General features: G+C 52.3%; 1 protein-coding gene across 5 annotated transcripts in view; it reads right to left on the bottom strand.

Moving 5' to 3' along the window:
* Positions 1-16,445, bottom strand: part of LOC108497945 (H(+)/Cl(-) exchange transporter 5) — a 36,972-nt gene that overhangs the window by 3,487 nt on the left and 17,040 nt on the right. For 4 of the 5 annotated variants that reach the window (XM_017816111.1, XM_017816120.1, XM_017816101.1 and 1 more), the window contains exons 3-11: positions 12,130-12,281; positions 9,970-10,069; positions 8,375-8,559; positions 7,592-7,714; positions 6,939-7,145; positions 6,284-6,364; positions 4,678-5,220; positions 3,174-3,360; positions 1,606-2,004 (exon numbers count right to left, since the gene is read on the bottom strand). In XM_017816111.1, the coding sequence (XP_017671600.1) occupies positions 1,606-2,004; positions 3,174-3,360; positions 4,678-5,220; positions 6,284-6,364; positions 6,939-7,145; positions 7,592-7,714; positions 8,375-8,559; positions 9,970-10,069; positions 12,130-12,281 (1,977 nt within the window). Of the gene's footprint in view, positions 1-1,605; positions 2,005-3,173; positions 3,361-4,677; positions 5,221-6,283; positions 6,365-6,938; positions 7,146-7,591; positions 7,715-8,374; positions 8,560-9,969; positions 10,070-12,129; positions 12,282-15,615; positions 15,755-16,445 lie in introns of those variants that run through there. The other variant, XM_017816134.1, reaches the window with a different exon arrangement.

Genomic DNA, 16,445 nt, shown 5'->3' with positions numbered 1-16,445 from the left:
TCCTCAAGTGCCACATCCACACGTTTTCTGAACATTTCCAGGGATGGTGACACCACCTGGGCAGCCTGTGCCAGTGCTGGACAACCCTTTCCATGAAAAAACTTTCCCCAGTGTCCTAAACCTAAACCTCCCCTGGCGCAACTCCACGTCCTTTCCTCTCCTCCTGTTACTTGTTACCTGGGAGAAGAGAGAGCAGAACCTCCAAGGTCTCCAAAGGTCCACCCCAGGGGTGAGACCAGAACGTGCTTTGCCCAAGGCCAAGGCTGCTGCACCTCAGCACTGTGCTCTGGCCAGGTAAATACAAGTTCTGGAGATCTTTAACTTCCCAGTTTTAAGAGGCAGTAGATAAAATGCTTTGTACTTTTATAAGTCACCAATTTGGGTCCCATGCAGAGCAGTTAAAGGACTATTTTTAAGCCCTTAACGACTTGCATAGGCTCCATGGAGGTCACTTGGGTCAGGAATGGAAAACATGGCAAGCACTGGCCATCCCTCAGACCTTCCCACGAGAGCACCCACAGGTAATGTGGGCACCTGCCACACTGCAACTCAATAGCAGCATTCCAAGACTCCCTGGGAGCGGGCTGGCCTGGCAGCCCAAACACCAGGATCACTCTTAGTGAATCCCTGGAGACTCCAAGGAACACAAGGGCATGTGTGGTGGTACTACAGAGCTGCCTCACAGAAGGCAGGCAATGCACAGAATGTCACAGTGCACTTGTTCCTAGATATTTTGTTCCCTATTGACATAAGCATTTGCCCAGGTACTGATTCAGGAGAGCAAGAGCAACAGTCACATGCTCCAAAAACTGTACTGAATATCCTGAAACCAAGGCAGAAATCTCACCTGAAAAGAGAGAAGGAACATGTGGAGTTGATTTGCAGACAAAGAAACTTAATTATAAAACTCCTCTAGCCCTGCCACAGACAAAGCGAGCTCAGGACCCACCTCCCTCAACCCACCTGGGCAGTGACCCAATATTCAGCACCTGGACCAACCAGACAGGTTTGAGCCATGACCAGTTCACAAAGCTTCCCACATCCAGTCGCCACAAAGCCAGGAAGGCTTTGCTCTTGCTGGAAAGGAGCCTCACACTTCATGCCTTGAAGTTCACAAACTCAGCAGAGCCACACTAATGGCACTGGACAACTCTACAAGGATCTGAAAGGACACTGTAGCAAAGGTGGGGGTCAGCCCTTTCTCCCAGGTAACAAGTGACAGGACAAGGGGACACAGCCTCAAGCTGCACCGGGGGAGGTTGGACATCAAAAGGAATTTCTTCACAGAAAGGGCTGTTTAACATTGGAAGGGGCTGCCCAGGGAGGTGTTGGGAGTCCTCATCACTGGAGGTGTTCAAGGAACAACTCGGATGTGGCACTCAGTGCTCTGGGCTGGGTGACAAGGTGGGGATTGGTCACAGGTTGGACTTGGAGGTCTTTTCCAAGTGATTCTGGGATTCCGTGACAAGCCACCCTGTCTTTCACATCCGATGCAAGCAGGAGGCACCAGGAAGCACAGCCACCAGCACGAGGGGTGTCTGAACTCCTCAGGTGGCATTTAAGGCCTCTGACAGCAGCACTGCCCTGCGCAGTGTCGCCCCTTACCAATTGAAATGATCAGGTCCCTCCTGAGGACAAAGCCCACCAGGCGCTGGGACGCCCGGGACACCACCACGGGGTAGCCGCTGTAGGTGGTTTTTGTGACGATGGTCTCCACGTCCTCCACGGTCATGCTGTCCTGGGTGATGACCGTCAGGGGAGGGTCGTTCTTGCGCGGCCTCATCACGTCCATGGCCCGCGTCTTGTGCGAGAACTCCTCCTTGGCCTCCAGGAAGGGGTACCCGTTGAGCCGGATGTGGGCGTCGTAAATCCCTTCCCGCCCGATGGCGTCGGCCACCCACTTGCTGGTCATGGCTGCTGCCATCAGGGGCACGATGTACTCCAGCCCCCCCGTGAGCTCGAACATGATGACCACCAGCGACACGGTCATTCGGGTCACCCCGCCTGCAGGCACAGCACAGGAAGGCAGATGACACAAACGGGTGATTTGGGGGATTTTCCACCTGCTCCCAGGTGTGTTTCACCCGCCCTCTGCCACCCAGAGAAGGGCTGGTACCAGCACAGGTGGTGCTGTTGGGCTCTGGCATGAGTGGAACCCTCCGTCCGTGGGATGGGGTGCAAGGTTTCTGTGGGGTTTTGTCTCGGCACATTTTAATTATGCTTTTGAGATTCAAGTCCCAAAGCGACATTTCGGAGGAGTTTTGTTCCAATACCCAACCCCTAAAGGGGCACTTCAGTACTGCCCAGTGGCAAACAGAACTGCAAATGAAGTTGAACTGGATTTATGTTCCATATTTCTATTTATTTTCCCATTACATTCAAACAATCCCAGAAGGCTGGAAGGAATCTTGAAGTCTATCTTGTTCCAACCCCCTGATATGGGCAGGGACACCTTCCACTAGACATGGTTGATCAGATAAGTTGCATCCCCTCTAAAAAGGTCCAAGATGGGGTTTGGTAACATGTTTTTATTGTTCCTGAGAGTTTTTCCTGATAAAGTAATGCCTTAAGAGTTACACATATTTTGTGGAGAAGAGGATTGGGAATTACAGGTCTGGAAAGATTGGAAAGTGAAGTTGGATCACGTGCACCCAAACCCTCAAACTCAGCCAAGAGGAAGAAATGTTACCAAAAAACACTTGAAAGCAGAATTGCATCACAATACTTAAGGCCAGAACAGGACGTAAAATGAATTAAAACATTTTACTTTAAAAATCCCATAGGAAAATGTAAGTCCCTGGGCAGCCTCATCTGTCCTGGCTCCCACCCTGGAGCTTCCCACCGGAGCCTGCCGTGTCCAGCACCAGGTTGGGGCTGGCAAAAGAACACCAACAGGATGAGAAACACATGGCACATTCTGTTAAGTGTCCTGAGGCTCCGGAGGTGAAGCCAGCTTCGATGGCCTGCCACAACTGCAGCTCCTCCACCACAGAGCCACTGAGAGGCAGAACAAGATGATCCTTAAGGTCCCTTCCAACTCAAACCATTCTGTGATTAAAGCTGAAAAAGACCTCTAAGATCGCCCGAGTTTCAGCCTTCAACCCCTACAACGCCTCTCCACGTGGCCAAGAAGCCCCAGCCCGCGGGCTGGCCCTGGGGAGGGCTGTGCTTACCCAGACACGCCGCGGCGCCCACCATGGCGTAGAGGCCGGGGGTGATGCAGTCGGCCCCCTGGCTGCACCAGCCGCTGAAGATGGCCCAGTCGTGGTGGTAGAAGGCCAGCTGCTCCACAGCCACCCCGAGCAGCCGCCCTGCGATGGCCCCCACGGCCATGCTGGGGATGAAGAGACCCGAGGGCACCTGTGGGAACAACGTGTCGGTGAGCGCCGGCGCCCGGAGGCTTCACAGATGAGGGATGGAACCCCCAAAGGGACACAGTTAGAGGGTTTGCTGGAGTTAAAGTCACAGAACTGTGGAGTTGGAAGCGATGTTTTAAAGGTCTTCTATAGGCCAACCCCCATGCAATGAGCAGGGACATAAAAACTGTCAAGGATCAGAGAATACTAGAGTGGTTTGGGTTGGAAGGGACCTTAAAGCTCATTGAGTTCTACCCCCTGCCACGGGCAGGAACACCTTCCACTAGACCAGCTTACTCCAAGCCCTGTCCCCTCTGCCCTTCCTGCACCCTCATGCTCCAAATTCTCTGCAAGAGAGTCTGAATTATCTCCTTTCTGACCAGGAGAATCAGCCACACAATTGGTTGGTGTGGAACAGGACAAGCTCTTCTCAAAAGAGAACATAACCAACCTTCACCCTCACGCCGCTAACTCCACACCTTTCCAACCACACCACCATGTTTATTGCAGGCATGGGATTTTCCCACTCTCTTCATTCACACACTGGGCGTGGAATCATCCTTCTTCCCTGCCAGAAATTCAGACTCCACTGTGACAGGGAATTAGCACACGCAGCACAAGTGACACCCAGCAAAGCCACTGCCAGCACATTTCAGCTCTGTTGTGCTGTTCCAGGGCTCTGAAAGCACCTGTTGTTTGAATCAGGGAATTCCCTCCCTCCCCTTTCGTTTCCACAGTGGCCATACAGCTTTGTCACACCTTGTCTGTCTCTCTTACAGACTCAATGGTTGCCTTGGAATGTCAGCGACCACCTCAGGGCAACAACGATGCCAAACCTCTGTGGTGGGGTCACCTTTCCGGGCAGATCCTTGAGGATTGGGGAAAGGGGAGATACTCAGCTCCACCACATGAATCCCACTGCAGGAGAGCTCAGACCTGGGCACTACAACTGCAGCTCCAGAGGCTGCACCAAATGAGTTCCAAACCATCTGAGCAAGGAACAGCTACGATTAAGCATTTACAAATTAAGGTATCGATTGCTTTGCAATTAGCTGTTGCATCTGTACCACATATATATTGAAAAGGCCTGAAGCAGGACAATTCTGTGTCTGGAAAACAGGATGTGGAGCCCTGAGACACCAGTTTTGTGACTGCATTTGGTGCTCGCACTCAAGATGGAAGGTTTCTACTGCCCTCAGGTACGAGGGGCAAGACCAATAACTGCAGCCTGTCACCTTAGAGCAGAGCTTGGGGGGAAAACATGTCCGGTTAGGGAGCAAATTATACTTTAAGACCAGGAGTCCTTTCCAGCAAGCCTCACCTTCATGCCAAAGGTAAAGATGGTGATGAAGACCTTCATGATGAGGGCCAGAGCCAGCTGCCACATGGCCGTGTACACGCCCGGGCCGGCAGCGCGGTCCGGCAGGTCGTCCCCCTTGGTGCTGTTGAAATCATTCACGTACTCGCACAGCTTGGACGAGTCCAAAATCCCACAGTCGTTGAAGAGCTCCGAAATGAGCTCGCTGGTGCTCATCCTGGTGTACTCGTTGGGGAAGGCCAGGATGGCTGTGATGGCCGTGACCACAAACACCTCCAGCACGGGGTATTTGCCCAGCCGGGTCGTCTTGCGCCGCCGGCACCAGGCGATGTTGCTGCGTATGAAGAAAGCTCCCCAGAGTCCACCAAATATTCCCAACAGGATGAAGGGCACCAGCTCCAGCAGGTGCCACGGCATGTGAAACTCCACGTAGAAGAGAACGAGGCGGCTGTTCCCGAAGGGGTTGATGGAGCGCAGGGTGAAGGCAGCGACCAGCGCGGCGAAGAAGGAGCGCCACAGCGTCTTGAGAGGGAAGTAGTAACTCACCTGGAGGCAACAACAAAGCAGATTTGGTCACTTTAACACTTGTCACTGCCCCACTGCAGGAAATAGAGCCAGGGCAGAGATCCATGTCTGCTGGCTCGTTCCCTCCTCTCCAGCCAAGCAGCCCAGGCTTGATTTGGAGCTCCCGATCAACAGCGGTTGCAATGCGTGGGATGGGCCCTGGCCTCCCCACTTCCACTGCAGCAAGTGCCCTCTGTGATCCCTGAAGCGACTCACTGGGACAATAAAAGGTGTTACACATCAGCCATGAGCTGATTCTGGAGAACTGTGTGGCTCTGCAAGGTCCAAAGTGCCAAACAGCAGCACCTGCTATTGCTGCCACCACAACTAGTGCTCAGCTGAGCAAATCCATTCCAGCCCTCCTCTGAAAGCCATCATGGCCCTCCCCTGAGCTAAGCCTTGAGGCAAGCAGTAGTGATCTTTTCACACCTGAGATCAAGAGATCAAGGTTTAGAAGCTCCTTGGGAAGAAAAGGGGGTTGATAAGTCAGAGAAGTTTGTTCCCCAGTATCCTGGGACAGAGCTGTCAGGAGAGTGGACAAGAGGAAATGGCCTCAAGCTCTGCCAGGGGAGGGTCAGGTTGGACAACAGGAGGAATTTCTTCACTGAAAGGGTTGTTAAACATTGGAAGGGGCTGCCCAGGGAGGTGGTGAAGTCCCCATCCCTGAAGGGATGGGTGTGGCACTCTGTGCTCTGGTCTGGTTGACAAGGTAGGGATCAGTCACAGGTTGGACTTGGAGGTCTTTTCCAACCTCAGTGATTCTGTGATTCTATATGGGAAAGAGTTGTGGCTGTGAGCAGTCAGGGATGCCGAGCATGGACAGACCAGGGGAAACCAACCAGTTTATGGCAAAGCTACAGACAGACATGATCCAAAATTAACCCTCCAGCACTCATAAGAATTACCTGAACTAGCTTTTAGGTTGGCCTTGTACATACAGTATTCCAGAGGCTCTGCTTTCCACAGCCCGGCAGGCAGGAGTGGGCCGTGTTTTTAACCCAGCAGGGCCAGTTCTGCACTAAACCAGCTCAAGAGCCAAGGTTACCTCTTCCAGGCTGAAGAGCACTCCTCCGATGGGCGCACCAAAAGCCACCGACACGCCGGCGGCGGCGGCTGCTGAGAGCACCTGAGGGAGGGACAAAGGCAGTCAGACTTCTCAGCCCTCCCAACCACTCCTTTCTTCTGTTTGCCTTCACTTAAATTTGTACATGTTTATCTCCAGCCAGTGCACGGTCAGCTGGGTCTGACCTGCCTTAAAGGCAGCAGGGAAAAGGTGGAGTGAGCCAATTCCCGAGGGAGAAGTAGCTCCAAAAAAATCAGTGTTAGCATTTCAACAGTCCCAGCCCCAAATGGGTAGAAGTGGCATCACTGGCAACTTCCTCTTCTGTTTCAACCCATTTCACCTCAGATAAAGCTTCAGTACAATACAATAGCAGTAATTTCACCCCACAGAACACCCCGAGTTTTCCTGTCTCACATTCCCCCTGTGTCCCAGCACGGTGTAACATAAGTGGAAGTGCTCTGGAGCCCTCCAAACCCTGCCAGCCCACCCAGTGGTTTCTGCCAGGTTTGGTTCAGCAGAAGGTACACTGGCACACGTGGTACACACTGGCACACGGAGAACATGCCAGAACAGAACAGTTTACCCCCGGGGGGAAGCCCCAGAGCCACGACCTCCCCACTTGGGTGTCTCCACGCACCTCCCTGCGCTTGGCTTCGTTCTTGCGGTACTTGGTGAAGAGATGGCACAGGATGTTCCCACAGCAGCAGGCGACGTGGACCAGGGGCCCCTCCTTGCCCAGGCTCAGCCCCGAGGACACGGCCAGCACGAGGGTGATGGTTTTGATGACCAGCGTCCACTTGCCCAGGTAGCCTCTAATGATGAAACCACTTAAGATAGTTTTGATCTGGAAGTCAAGCACACAAAGCTCTACAGGCTTTCATTCAAGCCCTGGTCAGAGCTCCTGATTTACTGGGCATTCCCAACCCTACCCTTCCCTACAGCTTTCAGAGTGCCCTCCACGAGCTATCAAAAGTAACTTAGAGTCTGTAAAAATATCCCTCCATGTAAAGGGAGAACCAGCCACCTGAGTCCTTCCTTCAGGGCCCCTATCCCTGATGGAGAAACACCCGAGCAGTACCTCCTGCAGTAAATGCCAAAACATCTTAATTTTTAAAGGGATTGCATGGAGATTTTAGAACTAGACATGTTTCAGGAATGGCTTGGAAAAACACCCATACGTTAAACCACTACCTGAAGTGGAAGAAGTTATTCCGTAGCAGGTGTGTGTAAGTTTTGGATGGTGGATCCCCTACCCCACCTGAAAAACAACCCACTCTCACTCTCACTCACCTCTGGGATCCCTGAGCCACAGGCATATGGAGCAAACCCCTTCACAAGCAGCACAGCAAGAAGGGAGAACATCAAGGCCCAGACAACGTACATGAAGTAGTTGAGAATATACGCAAACGCCCCCTGAAAAAACACGGAGAAAAACGCCCAAATTAGATAATTTCAAGTGACCCCATATCAAACCTGTGCACTGAAGTGAGCACAGAGAAACAGCAGGTCATCTCAGAGAGTTATCAGCCAAAAATGGAGAGAGCTCCCCCAAGCCTGAGGTTTCAAGGTACACGTGCTGGGTTATGGGGATGAACCAATCCCAGCTCCAAAAGCCATTCATTAAACAGCAAACAAGGTACAGGAGTAGAATCATGGAATTATTTAGGCTGGAAAAGACCTCTAGGATGATCAAGTTCAACCTCAGCTTGGAAGTGGCTCAGTGTTGTCCCAGTCAAGCAGCTGCTCCACTGCACAGAGCTGCCCCAAACACAGGCCTGGAGCCCGTGACATTCCCCCAAAATGTTCATGGGCAAAATACCCTCCAAGCACCACGTCTTGGACACACAACTAACACATTGCACCTGTAAAACTGGCAGTGTTTTGCTTCCCCACATCCCCATCTGAGGACAACACATCAGTAACTTGTTGACACCCTTGGAAGACCCCAACGACAAGCGTTTAACCACTGAACCACCCAGAGCTTGGACTTCTGGCATCTACACCCAGATCACTCCCTGGGATGACACAGGCTGGGTAACTGGGGAATCCAGCAGCAAAACCAGCTGCAGTCACCTCTCCATAGCCGAGGATGAGCTGGGACCAGCTCTTCCACTCGGGACACTTGTCTCTGTCGGTGAAGGTGGTGTTGGATTTCCAGCAGCAGTGCTCATGGTTGAACCAGAACCCTGCCAAGCACACTCCTTCCTTCAGATCTGTCATCCAGTGGGCAGAGATGTCAATCAGCCCTGCCAAGGAACCTGGTTTAAAGGAAAAAAAAAAACCAAAATAGTTTATAATCACCTTGTGCACACTCAAACACCTGAAGGTCACAGCCTGCCCCACTAGTTCCTGACTCACACATAGAGAAACACTGGTATTTCTGCCTACAATTCCTTCTGTGGAGAGGTAAAGGGGCAGATTTGCTTGGTTTTGAATAATTTCAATATATTGAAAAGAGCAGGTGAGGGAACAGCACGGCTGATGATATTTCAAAGGCTGACTGTGTTCAAACCCACCCAGCATCCCCAGCAATTAATTCTTCCCAATGACACTGAAAAACTGTTTATTAAATATAGCACAGCAACATTCCTGGAGGACTCAGACAAAATGTGTCACCAGAATCCAGGAGCTGCACCAACAACGCCGACACTGTGACAGGAATAACTCTGAATTTGGAAAAAAACATTTCCAGTGCCAAATCAAAAAAAGAAAAATAAAGGAGGGGAAAGTTACAACTGTGCCAAGTGAAACAACGCCAGCAGAGCCAGCACAGAATTTGGATTTTAGAAGAGGAATCTTCAGGTAATTTCTATTAATAACTTCTGTGATCCCCGAAGATCACTGGGATCAGCTCTGCTCTCACCCAAACCCCCGGAGCAAAGCAGAGGCCAGGAACAGGGACCTCTGATCCATAGGAGCAAGTGGCAGCACAAGCTTCAGAGGCTGCAATCAACATTCAGCAAATCCAGCAGTTAATGACAAACTGGCCAGCAACCTTCCTGGGTAAACATTAACAGGAGATTTCACTTCGACCCTCGTGACAGATGCTTTGCTGCTTCCTATCGTGACAGATGCTTTGCTGCTTCCTATCGGGAAGATCTGTATCCAAGGGATTTACTCCTGCTGCCCTAGGGCCAAAGTTTGCTTCTAAGTCATTTGAAAGGTCTCAGCCAGCCAACCTCTGAAAGAAGCTGACTTCCAAAAAACACCTCTTCCTTTTTATATCCAAGTAAAGTGGGAAAAAAAACCCCAAAAAAGAAGTAACTCTTGCTGGCAGTCCTTGGCATTAACCTCTGCAGTGCCCCCGAGGAGCGCTTGGCACAGACGTACACAAAGCACAGCACTCTCCTCCAGCCCAGCATTTCCATCAGCTCTGCTTTAATTAACATTTTTTATTTGTTTCAGAGCTCTGTACCAGCAGCAGACCCAGAGCAGTGTCCAGGACAGCTCTCAGCCTCAGTTTTGTACTTTGCTTTTGCACAAACGGGGCCTCAAAACACTTAAAAATAGTTGTCTGTGAACTACAGCGCAGCGGCAGAGCCCTCGGTGGCAGCACAAGTCCTCACTCCAGGGACAAACCCTGCTCCAGGGACCTGCCAGGGCTTGTGGAGGAATTGATCCCGATGCTGTAGCACAGGAATTAGTTTTCCCTGGAGGTTTGCTCTTACCTGCCAACAACCCAATGAAGAGCATCAACAACCAGCCTGAGAAGGCATCGCTCACGCTGTGCAGCAGCGCCCAGGTGGACTCTTTGCTTCTGTTGGTGATCTGGGAAAGGGATTTCAAAAGGAAACAAAAATCCATGAGGACACGATCCACTGTGGTGTAAATGCTCTAAGAACCACTTGGTGACATTGTCACTGTACTTTGGGGGGGTGAGGGGAGAGAAAAAGCATCAGACAGCAGCTGCACCTACAGCTGGTGCAGTAAATGCAGCTCTGGTTGGGAGGTGTAGGAGAATGGATCAAGGGTCATGGGATCCCAGAATGAGTTGGGTGCGAAGGGACCTTGAAGATCACCCATTCCAACCCCCTGCTATGGGCAGGGACACCTTCCTTATCCCAGGTTGCTCCAAGCCCCATCCAACCTGGCCTTGGACACTTCCAGGGATGGGGCAGCCACAGCTTCTCTGTGCCAGGACCTCAAGGATACAGACACAAGGGGGTCACAGGTTTAATGCCAGCACAGAGGAATGGTCAGGCTGGGAAGCAGCACTGGGAAGTGAGACTCAGCCCCATCCCAGATGCCCCAGGCTGAGCTGACCTGTCAGTCTCACTGCTCCTGACAGGCGGACAAAGGGGGACAGAACGGCCATTGTGTGCCCCGAGTACCCAGCTGCCTCTCCCAAGGGAAACATTCCAGCTCACCACTATTATTCCCAGATAAAAAGGCACATTGATGCACACAACTAATGCCCACTAAATGAGGAATAAATGCAGTAAGAATCCTTTCTGCCTGGATGAGCTCCTGTTGGGTTTTTCCAAATGCCACACTGATCCCTGTGACGGAATCCAGGAGGGCTTGGGGTGGCTGCCAAAACTACTTCCTTTAGATTTCTTTCCATTGGACAAACCCCACAGCTCTTTGGCCAGCCCTAACTTCTGCCTTGACCTGATTTGATCTCTCCTATGAAGACAGGCTGGGGTTGTCCAGTCTGGAGAAGAAAAGGCTCCCGGGAGACCTTAGAGTCCCTTCCAGTGCCTAACGGGGCTCCAAGAGAGCTGGAAAGGAACTCTGGACAAGGGCCTGGAATCACAGGACAAAGAGGAATGGCTTCCCACTGCCAGAGGGCAGGGTTAGATGCAATATTGGGAAGGATATTCCTGGCTGTGAGGGTGGGGAGGCCCTGGCACAGGTTGCCCAGAGAATCTGTGGCTGCCTCATCCCTGGAAGTGTCCAAGGCCAGGCTGGACAGGGCTTGGAGCAACCTGGGATAGTGGGAGGTGTCCCTGCCCATGGCAGGGGGTTATAACTGGATGATCTTTAAGGTCCTTCCAACCCAAACCAATCCATGATTCTCTGATCTCTGCAGGCAGGAAACTGTGCCACGCTGATGGGCACCACCTTTGTACCCACACCCATGACAAGGTTTTGGGGTTTGGACCCTTAACCCAATAACAGGACCAGTTTTGGGGTAGGAGGCAGCAGGGACACAAAGCCCCTTGGTTGGGTCTGCACTCACTCAAATTTTTGGGCATTGTGCTGTATTTCTTGTATTTATTCCCACCCTGAGCAGAGTGTGTGCTCTATTTGGGTCCTGTTAGCAAAGACACAAAGTTGTTTTGTGAGGCCCAGGGGAAAAAAAATAAAGAATCAAAGAATATTTTGGGAAACAAATAGACAAGTTGAGTTCAGTCATCACCCTCCAAGAGTGCTGCCAGCAAGGCAGGAGCAGACTGAGGACATGGGTAGTTCATTTAAAGTCCCCCTTGCCTTCTGAGCAAATTCCTTTAATTGCACAGTGGTGCAAAGGGATTCTGGAAGAATTCTGGAAGAACTGCACTTCTCAAACAAAAAAATTCCAACAGAAAGAGCATCTTTCACCTTTGCAGTTGTGAAAGCAGAAAAACAGGCTGGTTTGCCTATCTGAAACCCACATTTTAAATAAATAAAAGTCTTCAGAAGAGAAGCAGCAACTGATAAACTGCAACATGGGGGATTTAAGGCTCCTTTTCCTCTAACTGAAGCTCTCACCTCCCACCCTAAGGGTAACCCCTTCATCCCAGGTGTCTCCAGGAAGTGCCTCCCTACCCCAGCAACCAGAACTAAGATTAACAAAGTTAATTATCCTGCCCTCAGTGCCAGTGAGGAGCAGTAGGAATTTTTACCTCCCTGTGCCTGTCCCGGTCCCTGGATTTCTCTCGCACCCAGTCTATAGTGTTAAAATCTTCATAGGTGCCCACTCCAGGAAGAGGTTCCTCCAGGAAATCCATCATGGTGCTTTTGCCATTCATCCCTCCTCCATTATACGTGGAAAAGCCTGGTGGGGGAGGAACGGGGAAAATTGAGCATTTCTTAGTTTCCCCCTTTTTTATAAAACCCCGAAACACTAATTAAGGGGGGGAAAGCACAGATTTCAGTGGGAACAAAGAGCTGCTGAGATGTTCCCGAGCTAAATACCCCAGGCACACCTTCCCAGGTGATCTGTGCCGGGTACAGCCTTCCCAGCTCCAGCAGCTCACATGGAGATGGGGCTGTTCCTGGAAATGACTGTTCAAAACCAAAGTGAATCATCACTAGATGTTGACTTTTCCCTAAATCCAGGACTTGCCGTGAGGATATTTTGCCACTTGAAGTAAGCAGAGGGGAGAGGAGAAAGGGAATATTTGAGACCCCCCAGGAGAGCTGAAGGGAATCCCAGGTAGATCTGGTCATGGGAGCAGGGAAACAGGGAAAGCAAAGCATTCAGTGGGGCATGGAAAGCAGAAATAGTGGTATCAGGTGGGATACCACTGGGAAAACACCAGACTGAGGCTTGCAGCCTCCCTTGGTGGAGAGAACTCAGCCAAACCACTCAACCTCCTGCCTAACCTGCTCCAGCCCACGGAAAACGATGGTTAGTGTGGGTGTACACCCCCAAAATCATGGTTCTGTAAGACACTAAGTGTCTCCAGTCATCCAGAGGGAAAAACAGAAGAGCAAAAGTCAAAATCCCATCAAAACTGGGAAGTGTTGGGGAAGAGCAGGGTTAAAACTCCCAGGCAGAAGGATAATGGTTGATATTTCACTCAGAGTATTTAGGTTGCAGCTATCACCGGGGCAAAGGTGTCTCCAGATGGGAAAAATAAGGAATTCAAACAGCTGCCCTCTGCCCCATCATCTAAAGCAGGAGGGGAAAAGAGAGCTGTGATGTCTTCCCAACCCATCTCCCAGATTGGCACAGCTGCCTCTTCACAGGGAAGAAGGCACGGGAAAACAAGATGAGTCATGTACAGAACTGACAACCACCACAAAATAACCCACTTAAAAAGGCTCCTCGCTTCATCTGGGACAAAAAGAAGGTGAACTGGAGTTCTCCAGAGCTCTTCCCAATGGTGAGAGCCCAGGCCATGAGCCCCAGCTTGCACTGGGAAGCCAACAGGGCACGTTTGGCAAGAGCCGCAAGGAATTCCTGGCTTTAATGACATTTTTGAGGCAAAAAGCTTGGAAATACCCAAACTGGCATCAAGGCTTCCCTGTTCAAATATCCCCACTGGAAATTCCAAGCGCTCTTCTATAAATCTGATGGACCAGAACCTCCCTGAATAAATCCCCCGGATAACACCAGCCAGCCAGGTGGGAGGCCGTGGAGCGCTGAGGTACCTGGAGCTCCTCCTGCCCGCCTGGGTAGTGCTGCCCACGGCCTCCAAGGCAATGGGAGCTGCCTGGAGCAGGGATCTGGTACAGGGGACAAGCCAAGGCCTCCTCCCAGTCACCTGCAGCTCAGTGAGTCCCACCTGCAGACCAGAGCTGCAGCTCTTCACAGCCAAGGCCACCAAAGGACGTGGAGACTGTGCCCGTGGCAGAACTGAGCTCAGCAGGGTCTGACCCAGCTCCATGGGGACACACAACATCCCAGTGCCCACCTGGGAGACTCTGTGGCACACCAGACCTTTTCACCACGGTCATCCACATCCAATTCCCAGTTCCAGGGCCCCCCACCTTGCACTACAGTGTATTTTTAATATCCCTGTGCTCTGGGAAAGCTGGAATATAGATCTGGGGATGGAGGGGTGGTTACTGACGGCTGGTGAGAGCATTGTGGGAAGCCAGAATCCATCCATGCCCCCCAGACAAGGAACTACCACGGCCACATTCCCAGGGATGAGGTGGCTCTGGGGGGAATGACGAGTTCACCAAGCCCAGCAATGCCAAAGACAACACCAAATCCACCTTGAAAAGCAGGTGAGTGACTCCCCTGCACACCCATCCCCAAACCAGGCAGCCCAGCCTGAGGGGTTCTTTTTGCTTCTACAGGAATGACCAACTCTCCTAAAGTACCCCAGCCATTCCCATCTCCGTGCTGCAGACAGCAGGCTCTCACTGCCTATTCCATTGGGTTTTTGGCATATCCACTGCACTGTTTCCTACAGATTAAAGATACAGCTGTCCTAAATTAAAGTATTAATAAAGGAGAGTTAAACCCAGCAAACAGAACACCCTGAGAAGCATTTTCTGCAAGAGGCTGAGATCGGGGCATTCCATGCTCACTGTCCCAGAAAAACTGCCCAGACCAGTGGCCTGGAGCTATCCTGGGAATGCTCTCCCAGCTCAGGGCTGCCACGGAGCACCACAAACCAGACCCTGAGGGCACAAAGCTGCAGTGCCAGAGGGGTTGCGGGTCATGGGACCCCCAGCAACACCCCGATGGCCCCCTCAATCCCTCAGGCACAGCCAGTGTGATCCCATCCATGATCCCATCCTCAGCCTGGGTGATGACATCCACAGCCCATGTGATCCCACGTGCAGAAGGAACTCACACACTCCAGACCAGGCAGGTGCAGTTTGGAGCCTGATCCCACTCTCCAGGATCCCCACCCAGCCCAGCCTGCCCATCCTACAGCCCCAGGATTTCTCTTCCCAAAGCAGAATCCCGCAGTCTCCAGCCCTACACCACAACTGTCCATTTGACAGAAGACAATGAGGAAACATCCTTATATTTTTTCCAGGAGTAATGCAGAATGATAAAATGGCTGACAGCCATAAATATTTATCAAGATCATATTTCCTGCCTTAGCTGGTTGCAAATCAAGGATCCTAGAATAACCAGATCGGAATAAAGGAGGAAAACGAGCTCAGTGATGCTTTGCCATTGCACAGGTCCCCCTGTTGGGAATGTCCAGATCTCTAAATCAGAACTTAATGCCAGAGACAGCAAGTGAAAAGTGACTCTGTTAGAGCTCATCTCTAAACACAGATTTCTCAGTGTTTTGATCACCTCCCCAGAACAGGTTAATTAATCCTCCACTTCAGACTCTGGCTCAGGAAAACCAGACAGGGCTTGTTAAACTTACAGACTCTGCCCGGTGCCACCCCCACAAAGCCCCAGCGTTCAGGAACGGCCCTGCCAGCAGCAAGGGGACAGCGATGGCACCTGCAGATCCCCGCCACCGCTTCCCTGCTCCAGCAAATCCGGGGAAAGCCAGGGGTTTGCAGGCAGTGCACAGCCGTTACACAACAGAAATCCCACCGCCCACCCACCCTGATCCACCGCCTTCACCCCAGCCCCAGGGCCACCGCCAGCAGTTTGCCCAGTGCCTCCACAGCGTGCAGGACACACGGACACGCTCCCCTTGGCTCACGCCACCTCTTCCCCCCTGCAAGTGTCTCCTCACCCTGGCTCAGCCGCTCCTCGGGAGCACCTCTGGGGGTCTGCCTGTGCCATGGCCGTGGCTCAGGGGATGTTCCTGGGGCTCACAGCGGCACTTGCTGCATCCTCTTCCTCCGGACTCCGATCCCGCAGCGGCGCTGGGCCCCCCCCCCGCACCCGGCGTGTCGTCACCGGCACCGTCACATGAGCCAGCCCTTGCACCTCCACCGAGGGACAGGATTGGAGAGGCACAGGGAGAGGGTCAGGCTCGCAGGCAAGGACAGAGGGAGCAACTCCGGCCAGGGATGGGGAATCCCGATGGTCCAGAGCAGAGGCTGCACCCCGAAGCGGCAGCACTCGGGACAGTTTATCTGGCAGAATGGATTCCCCGGGACTAAAACCCATTTGCCACGCTGCAGGTTGGCAGCTGCAGAGCTGGGGCTGCCCAGGGCTTCGAGCTGGGGAAAACTCACTGGAAAATGCCGTTTGTGCTCATAAGCACCAGGAATCAGGCAGGGTAAAGTGCACACTCGGAGTGATCAGCGTCACAGAGGGTCTGGGGTGGAAGGGACCTTAAAGCTCATCCCATTTCACTCCCTGCCACGGCAGTGACACCTTCAACAAGACCAGGTTGCTCCAAGCCCTGTCCATCCTGGTCTTGGACACTTCCAGGGATGGGGCAGCCACAGTTTCTCTGGGCACCCTGTGCCAGTTTGAAGCCATTCCCCCTTGTCCTGTCACTCCAGGCCCTTGTCCCAAGTCCCTCTCCAGCTCTCCTGGAGCCCCTTTAGGCCCTGCAAGGGGCTCTCAGGTCTTCCTGGAGCCTTCTCTTCTCTGGGTGACCCCCCCAGCTCT

Source organism: Lepidothrix coronata, unplaced genomic scaffold (genome assembly GCF_001604755.1).
Source record: "Lepidothrix coronata isolate B3197 unplaced genomic scaffold, Lepidothrix_coronata-1.0 Scaffold2, whole genome shotgun sequence".
Lineage (NCBI taxonomy): Eukaryota > Metazoa > Chordata > Aves > Passeriformes > Pipridae > Lepidothrix > Lepidothrix coronata.
Note: the sequence above shows the minus strand (reverse complement) of the source record. Positions and strands in the feature narration are given on the sequence as shown.